The sequence below is a fragment of the Apostichopus japonicus genome, chromosome 20 (genome assembly GCF_037975245.1).
Source record: "Apostichopus japonicus isolate 1M-3 chromosome 20, ASM3797524v1, whole genome shotgun sequence".
Classification (NCBI taxonomy): domain Eukaryota; kingdom Metazoa; phylum Echinodermata; class Holothuroidea; order Aspidochirotida; family Stichopodidae; genus Apostichopus; species Apostichopus japonicus.
Genome location: NC_092580.1, coordinates 28,010,826 through 28,026,475, shown reverse-complemented (window position 1 = coordinate 28,026,475; position 15,650 = coordinate 28,010,826). Strand labels below are relative to the sequence as shown.

Genomic DNA, 15,650 nt, shown 5'->3' with positions numbered 1-15,650 from the left:
ATTTTAAGAAAGCATTGCATATGATTGTTTCAAGTTTCACAGAAACAATCAAGAGATACACATCATATTGAACAGCAATGAAATAAGAGTAAAATAAGGTGCCTCATCTAAAGATAGTGCTTTTTAAACTAAAATTCACATGTAATTCATGCACATCTACATAAAGAAAAAAAAAATATGTAACGCTTTTCGTAGATTCCCTTTTAGTATTCAAACTTCTAAAAAAAAAAATACATACATACAGAAATGGATAAAAATAAAATGAAGAAGAAGATAAACACGCTAGAGATATTAAGTCATATAATTGTAACTCTGAAATGAAGATATCTTTCTTGTTGAAAAATCAAAGGTGGTATTTATACAAGTTGTATATTAAATGTAAGAATGGGTCGTGAGTTCCCCCTCCCTCCCCTCCCCCATCTTCCACCTCTCCCTGTGCCTCTTCCACATCACCTCACATTGAAGAAAATTGTAGAAAGAAACCCCTCCCCCCTCCCCCCTCCCCCCCATAAAAAAAAATGATGTAAAAAGCATTTGCATTGTTGGACACATACTGATACTCTTACTTTTATGAATTTTGCTGGTTGTGAGTAAAATATTACAATTCAGTCATGTTTGTAGTAGGTCTACAATCAGGATACTTTTATTTTCTTGATTTCAATGAGGAGGAGATGGCAGTTTTTATGATTACATCACCCAACATGATTGTACAATGATACTTTTTTTTAATATAAAGGAGAAACCTCAAAGGATGAGGTACTTTTATATTTCTGTCATGCCAAACAAAGCTATGTGATTAGCAGTACTAGACCAACCTCTGAGGAAGAGGTACCAGTTGAATTATTTCCAATCAAGCCAAGCTATGAGGTTAAAAACCAATGGAGAAACCTTGGAATTAGAGGTACCATTTGCTATCTTTAATATCAGCCCAAAGATATGTAATACCAGAAAATTTCTTTCAAATTGAACAAAGCTGTAACGGTACTCTTGGAGTCACTTATTGAAGACACAAAGAACAATACATAGCACTGAGAACAAAGCATACCAGTCATCTTCAGGTCAAGCAAGACACAAAGAACAATACATAGCTCTGAGAACAAAGCATACCAGTAACCTTGGAGTCACTTAAGTCACAAAGAACAATACAAAGCTCTGAGAACAATGCATACCAGTAATCTTCAGGTCAATTTAGACCCAAAGAACAATACATAGCTCTGACAGCAATGCATACCAGTAACCTTGGAGTCACGTAAGACAAAAAGAACAATACATAGCTCTGAGAAAAATGCATACCATTGATCTTCAGGTCACTTAAGTCACAAAGAACAATACATAGCTCTGAGAACAATGCATACCAGTCATCTTCAGGTCAATTAAGACACAAAGAACAATACATAGCACTGAGAACAATGCATACCAGTCATCTTCAGGTCAATTAAGACACAAAGAACAATACATAGCTCTGAGAACAATGCATACCAGTCATCTTCAGGTCAATTAAGACACAAAGAACAATACATAGCTCTGAGAACAATGCATACCAGTAATCTTCAGGTCAATTAAGACACAAAGAACAATACATAGCACTGAGAACAATGCATACCAGTAATCTTCAGGTCAATTAAGACACAAAGAACAATACATAACACCTAAACTGTATTACAAATCTGTGTAAGAAACTGCAATCTATTTGATACATAACTAAGGTTCCTGTCCAGTCCGGTAACCCTGATAAGAAATGAAGAAGATTTAATCAAACTGTTTGAGATGTACCCTGCTGTGTCCTAGTCGACCATTTTTGGATTGGTGAAAGAAAAGCCTCGGAATTGCTTCTGGTTGATGGAATTCAGAAAGTCTTTGTCTGTTCTCGAGAGAGCCACCTTCTCCATCGTAAATTCTGGATCAAAGTTGCTCGCATCGCTCGACGATTTCTAGGATGAAGGAACAGACACGAACGGTTATTACTCTATGCACTGCGGCTGAAATCATCTTTTTAGTACAAATAATGTTTATATTTACCTTGTTATACAGGCAAAAAAAGCTTGAAGAGTGCATGAAATGTGGTAGTATTCATACTTTATATTTCTTCTATGACCTATGAAATCGTGTTGCCAACTTCCAAAACAAAACTAAAAATTTGATCGTAACCATGTAAACTTGGCCAGTGTCTTTTAAACGTGTTCAATGTGTAAAGCGAGATGTTAGTATTTCTACTGTTTCGTATAACTTACTACTTTTGGTTTGAACGGTGGTGGTATCTCTCGTTTCTCTAGTTTCTCAAAGTCGATGCTTTTGAAGAACGAGTGCTTTCTTGGATCCTCGTTGACTCCCAGACGCTTGGATGGCTCTCGTTCCAGGAACTGAAGCAATAGACGACACATTCAGCAATTAATCAGTGATGTCTTTCTCTAAAAAACGACCGGTTGGGTCTCGTTAACATTTGTAAAGTGTTTGTGTACTTTCAAACCATTTTCCCCAAAACGAAAACCTAGAAGACCTTGGAATTCTGAATACCCACCCAAAAATGGCACACCATCCTAAAAGATTCACTTTTATCCTAGTATTCATCACGATACAAAATTCAGAACTGGCATTCTGTAACTCACTGTTCAGGAAGTGACATTTGAATGCTTAAATTCATCTGCGAAACAAAATGACTAGAATGGGTGAATCGTAAACTGATCGGAATCATTGATACCGGAAGCAAACTTTCCATGCAATCTGACAGAACACGACAAAAATGGGGAGAGTGGCGGAAGGGAGACAGATTTCACCCTTAAGATTAATAACATAAATCTCTATAACTAATGAGCATGGTGGCCAATTGGCTAAGGCGTCGGACTCGTGATCCAAGGATTGCTGGTTCGATTCCTGCCTAGTTCATTACGTTGTGTCCTTGGTCAAGATGCTTTATCTCACTTGCCTCTCTCCACCCAGGGGTTAAATGGGTACCTGTGAGGAAACTTGTCATTGGGCGCAGTATATAACTGCTGCCGACTGGAGGGATTGTCTCTCGGACAAGTTATCATTGACCAGGGGCAATGTAATGTCTGTAATCGCTGGTATAAAGCACTATATGAAAAGCAAATACTATTATTATTATTATTAACAGACATTTCCTTGGAAATGTGACGTGAGAACCTGCACTAAAAAGTCACACCATCCGATCAGTGTCACAAAAATCACCGTCCTTACCTTGCTCACGCAGCTCTGAGCTTCCTTGCTCATGAATCTGGGGAATTGAAGGTTATCGTGCAAGATGGAATCGAAGAGCATATCCTCGTCTTCTCCGTGGAAAGGAGACTGGCCGATCAGCATCTCAAAGAGGAGGACACCGAAAGACCACCAGTCCACAGACGCCGAGTATTTGGCTCCTTTCAAAATCTGCGACAAAATTGTAAGAAAAAATTAAAGAAATACATGTATGATAATATAAATCATATCTTTTCTTTATTATGAGACTTTTAGGCAGGCGCAGCCAAGGGGGGGCGAAGGGGGCAGCCACCCCCCCTTGGGCATATTTTTTAATATTTTTTTTTAATGTTTTTATGATATTGCTAGTATTTTCAAAAGAGAAATTGCTAAGATGCAACTTACAAGGCCTGGGAAGTGCCATTTCCAGCGATCTGGAAGGCATTTTCAGCCAAAATTTTCTTGTACGCTTCGCCAACCATGGTGGCGCTACGCTTAGATAGTATGCAATGCCGTTTCTACGGCTCTGACAATTTTTCTTTATTTTCACCCCTCCCTTGGCAAATTCCTGGCTACGCGCCAGCTTTTAGGATTCAGAATGTTTCCCCGATTTTGGCAACTGCTCACTTTATTGAACAATACTGCCAACAGATTAAGTAGATTTGCTATGTGTGTAAAGATGTCTTATTAGAGGAGAGGAGGGGGGGGGTGGAGGAATGGGAGAGCAGTTGCATATCTTTTATTCTGTTTCTTTCCGTGTTTTTTTTGGCTAGAGTAAAGCATCCAGTTCATTCCATAGACAGAATCATACCTATTTTTCGTAAAAGCAAATCAACTTTACGAATACCAATACGGATATCCAATCAAAGTTTCTTAATGTCTTATGGTAGATTCATTCATTACTAGTTACTAGCAACTTGTGAGCTAAAAGCCAAGCTATTGTGGGAGTAGCGGGAATCCACATGTGGTAAGACTCATCCTCACCTCAGGTGCGATATAATCGGGGGTTCCACAAAAGGTGGACGCTAAATTGTCTCCGAATATGTTCTGCTTGCACATTCCAAAGTCCGCTATCTTAATGTGGCCATCGCTGTCAAGGAGTACGTTGTCCAACTTCAGGTCCCGGTAGATGATACCCCTATCGTGGAGGAAACGAAGGCCAAGGATAATTTCAGCACCATAGAACCTGCGGAGAAAATTTAATATCAGAGATTACAAGTTAGACAGTGTGTAGTGGAGACTGACGATAAACCTGCCTCAGTCTAAGTTTACCTGAGTGGAAGACTGACTCTATTAAATATCATGAAATATTTGAATAATTCATACCTTCTACGAATAATTCATACCTTCTACGAATAATTCATACCTTCTACGAATAATTCATACCTTCTACGAATAATTCATACCTTCTACAAATAATTCATACCTTCTATGAATAATTCATGACTGCTTGAATAATTCATGACCTATGTGAATAAATCTTGAGGATGATCCTTGGTTTGGCGATTATTTGCAAGGATTTACAACAATTTTGATTTTTATGAAATGTTACATACACTATCAATCAATACACTTCATTTGACATCACAGAAAGAAATTATTATTCATGTGCTTTTCTTGTTTGTTTTTTAAATTTGTCACTGCTTCCACCAACAAATCTCAAACAAGGTACTATGAGTCTGATGGCAAATAAAGTTGCTATATGAAAATGGCATATATATATATATGTATATATATATATATATATACATATATATATATGTATATATATATATATATATATATATATATATGTATATATATATATATACATATATATATATATATGTATATATATATTTATATATGTATATATATGTATATACATATAAATATATATATATATATATGTATATATATATATATATACTCTTTATGCAATACAACTGCAAACCAACCAGCAATACGAACACTGAGATTTTGCTCACCTTGCTCTATTGACATCAAATCGAAGGGAACTCTGGATGTGGAACATAAGATCACCGCCGTTAAGATATTCCATAACGAAAAAGAGGTGCTCCTATAACCAAAGAGAGGAAATAAAGGTTTGATGAGAGGAACAGAATTTTCAATGTGCTACAGAATACTGCTGATGTCGAACAAGAACACTGAAATACTTGGTGATGAAAAAGTACATGAAGTTCCAACTAAATTTCTATTTGTGACCTAACTATCTTTCTATGTCCCATAGCTTGAGGGCCGTTGGGGCGACATGATGACACGACACAAGCGTTGTGACCAAAAGTTACAAAATTGTCTGAGAGAGCCTGAGACCAAAATTTGTACAAAAAAGCATAGGTAAGCTGTGTTCAAAAGCAGTTTGGATATGTTATGTACATTCTGCCACAAATAACCTTTGACACAAGCAAAAAATAATTTAAAAAATACTTGCTACTGGATACCAAAGCAATTATTCCCTGAAAGTTTGCAACCAGTCATTTATGTAAAATATGGCACTAATGTTCACTACCCTAAATCACGCATCTTAGTACCATTTGTTTTAAACGTTTTCTACTTTACATATTTTGATCATAATGAATTTACAAACCTCATAACCTACATATGGTCCTAGTTAAATGGGCAATCAACATGTTTTATAACTCATGAGAATCTTGATCTCAACTTGATGATAAAAAAAATAAAGAGAAATGAAACTAAGACTAAATGTTAATTGCCGTCACGCAAGAACAAATATTGTTGAGCTTGCAGATCACACAAGGTCTTTTCCTAAGTCTTTAAAAAGAAAGTAAGAAGGAAACCCCCCCCCCGAAATCAACTTACAGTGCTCTGGAAGGTACAGTAGAGGTGGGTAAGGAATGGGTGATGCCAAGCTAGACTGAGGACATGTCTCTCCACCATGGTACATTCGATGTCGTCATCTTCTAACACCACGTCCTTCTTCAGGGCTTTGATGGCAAAGTGACGATTACTGTTCTTCAGCTGAGCGAGCATTACCTAAACAAGAACACAAATTAAAAGTGTTTTTTGGGGTTAGAAGAAAAATACGATTTAAAATAATCATAATCATAACAAATAATAAAGTGCAGTAATTTTTACCACGCTTAAGCGACCACAAATGTGGGAGAAACCCGCAAGGGCTGATGGATTACAACTCACACGTCGGGTGGCTTCCAATTCAACATTTTAACTCAAATTTGGAATCTTTTCAAGTTAGAAAGTCATTACAGACCTATGGGAAACCATATATTGCTCTTGAATGAAAAACCCACCTTACTATGACCCGGCCGGGGTTCAAACCCCAAACCTTATGATTGCTAAGTTTCATTGCTTCAAATGCCACCGTCTTTATCCACTTGGAAGATATATAATAAATTCAAGAGTGCAGTAACTGTGTGGGGACAGGTACAAGAGAGCAGTACGGTGATCTACATGAGACGTACAGCTACAAAATTGTGTACCTAAGGGAGGTGATCTTTCTGGACTCTTTCCTCCCTCCTTACAAACTTTTGTACCATAAATAGAGACCAAACCTACTTGTAAGAAATATGATCCACTTCCCATATGAATATAGTTTGGCAAAACATTTTTCACTAACATCTAATGCTAAGTCCTTCAGCAATTGAACGTAGGAAAGGAAACTTATTCAATTTATAATTTCACACAAAGTAAAGGTCTGACATGGGCTCCCCTATTTATTTTTCTATTGAGGAGAACGTTTTTGATGACTCACAAAAGTATAAATAAAAGTAGAAATGAAAATACTACAAGCCCACCCAAACAAAGGGTACATCCAGCAAATCCAAGCTACAGAAACACTTCCTTGTTTTCAAATGGCCAGGAATTTTGTCGTGCACCCTCACCTACAACTATTTTCCCTTTCCCACTGCGATTCGTGAAATAAATAGAGCGCTAAATCCAACCTCTACACTTCCGGAGGATTGGATCAACAAAACTTAATGAGAAGTTAAACTGAAACAAAAAGTCTGTTCTAAGCGTGAAACAGACTGTAATGCTTGACTGGGAGCCGCAGTTCTGATGACTTAGACAAGTTTTGTGTTTCTGTATTGAACCAAAGTTTAGCTCAGATATGAATTTCAATAATTGTTGCATATAAACTGATGTAGCCTACTGTGAGCTAATAATAACCGTTCCTGAAGAAAAGCGACAACAAAAATTTAAAAAACAAAGCAAGAACTAGGGTCAGTGGATAAATTGAGGAATTGTATGGTAATGAGCTATTGGTATTGAAAATAATATTGACAGCAAAGGATGAGCATGAAATGCATCTGGAGATTGGGTGGGGGGCATTTAAATTGATCTTCAGTTTTAAGGATGTAAACTCCTTTGATACTAATGATAATATTTGGGAATTAAAAGCTACAGAAAGTCCTATATAAGCCATGTTTTATTTTGAAATATCCTAGCATAGACATGCCCTATTGTAAACACTCCCTGGCGTGTTAATATTAATTTTGTGTTTTTAACTCGATATAAGGTTCCACAGAACAAACTTTAAAAGCGTTTTGTAAACCTTCTTTTGTAACACTGAAAATTCTCGGGTTTGACAATTTTGTCCAAATGTGATACCTAGTGTAAATTCACAGACCTGAAATACTTGTGAATAACTAAATCAAAGTCCGAGTTACATGAATGTGAATTTTCATGAGAAATTGACCAATGTAACTAATTCTACACTAAACTCTCACCTTGCCAAAACTGCCCTTGCCCAAAACTTTTAGCAAGGTGAAGTCTTCGATTTTGTAAGCCTTGGGTGGTGCAGGGGGAGGGGAGGCGGGCTTTGCAGCATTCGATCCACCCTCAGGTCCAGCGGTGTGCCACAGGGGTTCATACACGGCACTGTAAGAAAAGAAATGGATGCATTGGTTCATATATAATCCACTGCATTCACATCAAGTATGTCAATTGAAGTCATGCGTGATTTATGAATATGCAAGCACATCAATATAAGTTCAACCAGATACATGTGGTGCTTTCAAAACAATGGCACTGACAGTAAGAACAATTCTTATCCATTACCTCATAGAAACAGGATATTCAGTTGTGTTGGAACCAGTTCTTTAAAGCATGATGCGACTCAAGTTTGACCGAAGTGTGACTTGACTATGAGTCTTGAGTATGACTTAAGTATGACACGACAGTACGGTTTATAAAATAAAAATTGTTCCAACCATTGTGTTGAGTATATTGTAACATTAACCAATCAAATCAAATATGTTGAAATTCATGCCAGATGTATGCATATTCATGACTATCACTACCAAACTGATGACTACTTTCACTTAATGAACTGGGAAGGCACAACCCCACGTAACATAACACAGCAAGTATTTAAAAAATCTACACACTAAAGAGCAAACTACAACGATAATAGTCTACTTCTCAGAGAAAAGTCTACAAACAAGGGAAAGGTACAGGGGAAAATATATTCATTGTGACACAAAGCATCCAACATGTGGCCTGGACCTAACACACTTTTCATTGCAGTTGTACCTAGCCTAGTCTACTTTGTATATATATATATAAGACATCCAGGACAATGCTGTGATGTGTTAAACTGTCAAGGATATATTCAGCTGTTTTGATCTTTTAGTAGTAAAAAGAAACATCTCATAAAGTTCAGAGAAGCCCCTGAGTTTGGAGCGACTTGAGTGAAGCTAGTGGGATGTTCTAGAGCAGGGTTTCCCTAACTTTATCCCCCCACGATCAGATATTAGTTCAACAAAAAGTACTCTAGTTCTGACTTTCAGAAACGTCTCACGAACCCAAGGGATGGACTCACGCACCCCCTGGGGCTTCAAGCACCCCAGTTAGGGAACCCCTGTTCTAGAGACATGTGGTGCAATACAGCCTAATGCTTTAAGAATAGCAAGTCACAGATACATTGTTCATATAATTAGCAAAATCACAAGATATGCTTCTGGTCACTTACTCGTCATCATCACTGTCCTCGTCGCTCAGTTCCTGGAGCTGGGCGAACTTGGCCTTCTCAATGTTGGTTTGTTTTTCGGATGCACTTCTTGCTATCTGAAAATACGAAACATGTAAAAATTATAATTAAAAGTCTGCTTTGGGGGGAAAATTGGAAAACAATGTAAAACCAGAATGCACAAATGCATTGTGGTTTCAATGATGTAACGTGAGCAGTTTGCTTTTCATGAATCTGACGTAATGTATTTGTGAGGGCGTGCTTGATCTTAGTGATACAATGGAAAGCAGTGTGATGTCTCCAAACAATAAATCCACAATGACACAGGATGTCCTGAAATGACCATTGACCTCAACAACAGGCTTCTTGTACTAAATGTGATACATCTACGTACTAAATATGACATCTGTCCTTGTTGAAATATCGTTTAAAACATGATTTTCACAATTTGACCCCTGGTGAACTCAAACAATCATTGACCTCCGCCCACAACAGAGGGGAGTAAAGTAAATGTTTGGCATTTTTTGAGAGTATGAGATCTGTCCAAATGTTCCCTTCTTGCAATATCATGTTTACAAGGTATTCACAATTTGACCTGTGGTGACCCCAAATGACCTTTCACCACCACAAAAAACAAAAAGCTTCTTTGGCTCAATGTGGTACATATACCATTAAATATGAGATCTGCCCAAGCTTACCACAAACGTACACACACATAATTACACACATACGCCATCATGAATGCAAAGGTTACGATTATCATCAAAACCAAAAACTAAACCAAGGAAACTGGCAAGGAAGGGACAGGGTGATCATGGGATAAAAATGGAATCAATCTTAGTACAGAAACAATAATCACATGGATCACTTGGATGAGTTCCAAAAAAAAAAAGGGTTTTTTTTTTTTTATCTACAAGCAAGTACCATGCAAATGGTGTAAGGGTGGGGGAATGGGTAGTGTGGAGTTTGATGTTAGAAAAGGAAGAGTGCAGAAGGGGTGAATTGGGGTCAGGGAAGAGGTACATTGGGGTTGGTTAGGGGTAGGGAAGGTGGGTGAAAGTGTCAGAAGGTATGCTTTTTTGGCAAATTTAAGAAAACTCACCTCTACTTCACGCATGGCCTCAGAGAGGAGCTTCTGATTAACCCCGCATAAATGGGGAACATTCTTCTGGCATTTATGATGAACATTAAAGTTACAAACTGAGGACAGTGAATGAAAAATATCACGGTTAGCATTCTAGCTTGAGATCTTGCCGAAAAGATTTCTACAGACCTTAAATCAACGCCCATTCATGATAAAATTCAAATTCAGGTAGGCAGACAAATGACATAATTAATGATTTCATATAGATTTATATGTCTTAGAGTGACAATGAAAATGTTAGTCATACATGTCACTGGTTCCAATGTTCCCCTTGTCCAATTTCCTATAATCACCCATACTGTAGATCATATACTAGTAACTGACCATGTGTCCTACCACTCTCCTGCCACCCCTCCTCTCCCTCCCCCCCAACCATTCTCATTTACTCAGAAATTTGCTGGTTCCCGATGCCCCACATTCCTGTGAATTAATGAAGTACTTTCCATTTTTCAAAGATGCTTGGTCATTGATAAGACACTCCCCTCATTTCCACAACTGCTTCTAATAATTTCAGAAAATACTCCTGACATGATCCTCCATCTCTTGATCATTAAATACAGCTTGTCATTTTAGTCAAAACTATAATACTAATCTGCTATTTGTTACCTTACATTCCTAACTGTGAATTTGCATCATTTCAAGCACAAATTTTCTCAAGCTACAAAGTTGGATAACATTTTTTCTTTTTATCAAAACACAAATGCATTACCACCAGTTTTTACACAAAAAAGGAGAATAAATGGACAGGTTGACCGCTCACCTTCACATTTCAGGCCCTGTCGGAACAGACCATAGAGCATGGTCCCGCAGTGGTCACAAAAGGTGGGACTCATGTAATTATTGACCTTAAAGCGATGGGGCATGTTGAGGTTAAACCTCTGCTTCAGCCTCTGTTATTAACAAGAGAAACAAGAAAAAACTCTATAACTGACCCATGCAATCCTTCCACAGGAAGACTGTTATACACTTACTTACAGAGTTAAATGTAAATTGGGTAAAGAGAAAGAAGGAAAATCCGAATGCAATGACAGCAAATTTATTTGAAAATTGTTTGAACCTCTAAGAGGTTCAAACGGCGAAGCACTAAACATGGGTTTAATCCATGATGTGTTTTGTAATGCTGATAAATAACATGTAAATGAAGACAACCAACAACCTTACTCTGAAGGTATTATCTTGTCAATGAAAGCTCTTAGACATCACCATTGGTTCACAAAGTTCTTACAATTCATTATCTTCTGAGTAACCCAACTTAGTTAAATGTTTGTCAAATTTGATGTGGTAATATCTAGGAATAAAATAACTTCCCATCAACCATTGATTTCTAATCATATAAACATTCAGCACTGCCTCATTGGAAATGGACATAAAAGGGCTTTGGGCATTGTCACTGTGTGGAGTGATCTGAATGTGTTGCTAAGGTGACAGTCACCTAGCAACCAGCAGTAGTGGGCATAAATGAATATGACAGACATACCTTGGTATCACTGGTCTCTGTGCCGGCACCTGGACACTTGCCTAACAAATGCTCGTAACATCGTTGATGGACTGCCATCTGACATTCTGTAACGGGAAACAAGTAAACTTAGGTCACAAAGCTTTGGCAAATGTGAAAACCTTGTCCTTGTACATCCATATTGAATCCATATCGACTAATCATTTCCCATGTATCTAGCATAACACAAGGAAAGCCACCCGACGTGAAACTTGTAATCAATAATCCCTTGCGGGCTTCTCCCACATTGGTGGTCACTTAAGGGTCGTATAAAAAACTACCTGATTATTATTATTATTATTAAATAAAACCATAAAGCATTCTAATATGATTTCTTAATTCTCATAACAAGTTTCATCATAGGGTCAAGAACTACAGTATTTTGATAACAATGTATCCAGGCCACACCTATATGAAAAATTAAAATTCACTGAAATAGCATTCCTTCACTTTTTAACCTTAATTTGCCATGATTGTACAATTAATACAATAAAATATATATTTTTGGTATATATACATTAAATACCAAAAGATAATAATAAACTGCAATAAATCGATGCGATTGTCAACAAGTTATTTGCCTAATTTTCCATCTCATTTTCCGAATTCAGGGACGAGAAATACTTCATAGAGTTTTTCAAGGAACAATTTTACTCATTCCTTGAGTGCACAGCTAGTGGATTTCATGGAGAGTTCACTAGAAAGGAGACATTCCTAGTAATGCATGTGTAAGTGTCTTCATAGAACATGAAACGGAGGAGGCCCTAAAAGCATTGGTTGCTATAAACTGAAAAAGTGCTTGTCTTTAATAGAGATCTAGGTTGTAATTCAAATTCTGATTCAGACAATTTCTGGACAGAAAACTGGGATCACTCACCTTTGCATTTGAACCCTTGCTTGCCGACCAAACCCCTGAAAGAAAAAAGACGACAGATATGTTTGTGCGATGACTGAATATGTGATACATGATCATCAAAAACTAATAGTCGAGTCGTAGGTGTAAATTCTGTTTGTCCTGATGGTGTAAGAAGTGAAACAAACTTCTACAGGTTCACATAGATAAGTTATCCACCACTTACAGGTTGACCAGACTGACAGGGCTTATTTGAATGATGGTAATTTATAAAACAACGAAGTAATCTTAGCGCTCATTGAATGAAACTGACGCAAACATGAATGACAGATGGACAGACAGAATGACTTACATATAAACACATAGATACATAGATACACGTAGAGTGTCAGCTCAGTGGTTAATGCCGGTGCCATCCAATCATAAGGTCCCCTGTTCGAGTCACTCCAAGAATAATGTATGTCGTCCAGTTAGAGTTGTTGACAATTTCATTATCATGGACGTTAAATATGAATGTAAAAAGACTGACTTCGGTCAGCTTGCGGCTTTGATAAGCCAATGAGGGTTCTTCGCGAGTTCCTGGTTGCAGGAGGATCTAAAATACATACATACATTGACAGTTTTGAACAACTTCTGTTTCTAGGATACCCTCGGTTAAAATTGCAGACAGACTAACAGATAGACAGACTAACAGATAGACAGACAGTTCTGAACAAGTCCTGTTTCTTACCATATAAATTCGGAGCAGTAAGAACAGTAAGTGGGAGCTCTGAAGTAGTGAGCTAAGAATTGATGACCTCTATGCTCATAGATCTTGGCCTGTCGCATCGCACCTCGTCGACGAGTGAGGGCGCCAGTGTTGGACTTCTCTTCGGGAGTCATCGTCTGAGGGCTGTTTTCCTTTATGCTCGGGTGCAACATAGAATCTAGAAAAAGACAAACAGGAAAGAAATTCATTCGTTGCCTTCCTTCTGTATCGATTAACAGATTTCTTTCAATTTTCTGCTAATTTTCTGCCATTTACAGGAATTGTTAAAGAGCCTTTTACACAAGCCTGCTTGTAAAGTTATCATACTACTGGATGATTATACACACACATTGGGAATAAAACTTTCGGATGATTTTCTTCACAGAGTATCGAAGTAATTCCAGTCGTCACCAGAGAGAGATGTGAAAATGAAGGAGCAATGCCGTCGGCACTAGAAGCCAAAAACATAGCATCGAACCTACGTCAATCTGTCGCCAGAAGACGTCGAGTCGTAATATCTAGACGCAGGACAGGACATTTACGATAGAGGGCATTGTGGTTCCTTTGCAATAGGCTATCCACATCAAACAATATAGAAGAATGGACCAAGTAAAGCTTGATAGCTATTTGTAAATCACATTCTGGGTGGTGGACCGAGGAGGGTTTGACTGGAGGTGACCAGTCCAAGTGGGGTGGTCAATGTCAAAAGGTTACCAGGTCACTCTGGACACCATACAAAAAAAGTGTGCAGTAGATGCAAGGAGACAGGTAAGTGCGGAAGTAAAAACAAATTGACAAAAAATTCATCACATTGGGTAATATTTTTGTTGCCTATCACATCACTTTTTGGTAAACATAAGGACAACCTGTAACAAAAGGCAGTAGATAAACAATAATTGTTGTTATCGTGACAATAAAAACACTGAAAATGAAAATCACAATGCAAAATCCTGTAACAAAACCCATACCGGAAGGGAAAAGAGTTATTAACGTATCATATTTCTAGTTAATTTTAAACCAAAAACAGCTGATTGTCATTTTTCAGAAATTGTCGGTTGGCTACGCATGAGATGAAGTACAGTTCACTACTACTTTCTACCCTGTAAAGGCAGCAATTTCCAGAGAAAAGTAAAGATAGCGTGACAACTTTCACAAAACGAACTAAATATATATATTAAAAAATCTATATATGTATATAGAATGTGGGTTTCTGAGAAAGGGCTGTAAAAAAAAATTGGCAGGAAAATTTACTACTATGTTTCACGCTTGCCTATCACTAATTCCACACCACTACTGTATCCTAAGCTGTAGCTTGTAGGTGAGAGATTTATGTATACTGAGAACAGTGTACACAATGCATACACACTGTAAAATATTAGATTGCTATGCATAAAACATTCCATATAAAGCATGAACATAACAGGCACTGTCCAATTCTTCAATGAACTGTAGAAACCTGATATGCAAATTATAAACCTTAAATATATAACCTGAATAAATAGGCCTACTTCACACATGTTTGTCAATCCTAAAAGCAAAGCATAAACTGTAAATACACTATTATACAGTGTCAACATAACACACCTAGTGAAACTCTGAACTACATTATATGAATTAAATGCATGCACAGTATAATATGAAGTAGCAACGTTTATACACATCATGCATAATAATACTAATAAATTACATTTATTATAGCGCTTAATACATCGTTTCAAAGCGCTTTACAAAGTAGGAAAGAGACAAAGGAAACCAAGGGGCAAAAACAAAAAACTAGGAATAAAACAGAAATGTTTTAAGTTGTCCCTTGAAAATACAGAGGGAGGGAGAGTCACAAACGTGAAATGGGAGTTCGTTCCAAAGAGAAGGCGCAGCGACAGAAAAGGCACGATCGCAATAACGGGTGCGGGTACGTGGACCAGGAGTAAATTGCAAATGCGCATGATAAGGAGAGCGAAGCATAACTGTAGTTGACCGATGCAAAGGAGTAAGAAGGTCAGTGATATATTGAGGGGCAAGCCCGTTGATTGCTTTGTAGTTGAGAAGTAGGATCTTAAACTCGATCTGCTGAGGGAAGCCAATGCAATGAACAGACTACTCAAGTGATGTGATCAAACTTTTTAGTGAGCGAGACTAGGCGCGCAGCAGCGTTCTTGCTCCACTTGAAAAAGTACAATGCTATACTAAAATGTCTATCTGTCAACAGATAACAACATCACAGTGAAGCGTTCCAGTCTAATAACAGCTTCTTAGCCTCTCAATATTCAGCTT

At 37.6% G+C, this 15,650-nt stretch overlaps 1 protein-coding gene across 1 annotated transcript in view; it reads right to left on the bottom strand.

The window, feature by feature from the left end:
- Positions 1–500: 500 nt before the first annotated feature.
- LOC139961093 (protein kinase C delta type-like) overlaps positions 501–15,650 on the bottom strand; it is a 38,892-nt gene continuing 23,742 nt past the window's right edge. Inside the window, exons 5-17 of the mRNA XM_071959978.1 lie at positions 13,362–13,557; positions 12,656–12,690; positions 11,761–11,846; positions 11,044–11,173; positions 10,242–10,339; positions 9,143–9,237; positions 7,899–8,049; positions 6,013–6,186; positions 5,160–5,251; positions 4,177–4,378; positions 3,196–3,384; positions 2,232–2,360; positions 501–1,931 (exon numbers count right to left, since the gene is read on the bottom strand). Of these exons, the coding sequence (XP_071816079.1) occupies positions 1,785–1,931; positions 2,232–2,360; positions 3,196–3,384; positions 4,177–4,378; positions 5,160–5,251; positions 6,013–6,186; positions 7,899–8,049; positions 9,143–9,237; positions 10,242–10,339; positions 11,044–11,173; positions 11,761–11,846; positions 12,656–12,690; positions 13,362–13,557 (1,724 nt within the window). The 3' untranslated portion in view covers positions 501–1,784. The remainder of the gene's footprint in view (positions 1,932–2,231; positions 2,361–3,195; positions 3,385–4,176; positions 4,379–5,159; positions 5,252–6,012; positions 6,187–7,898; positions 8,050–9,142; positions 9,238–10,241; positions 10,340–11,043; positions 11,174–11,760; positions 11,847–12,655; positions 12,691–13,361; positions 13,558–15,650) is intronic.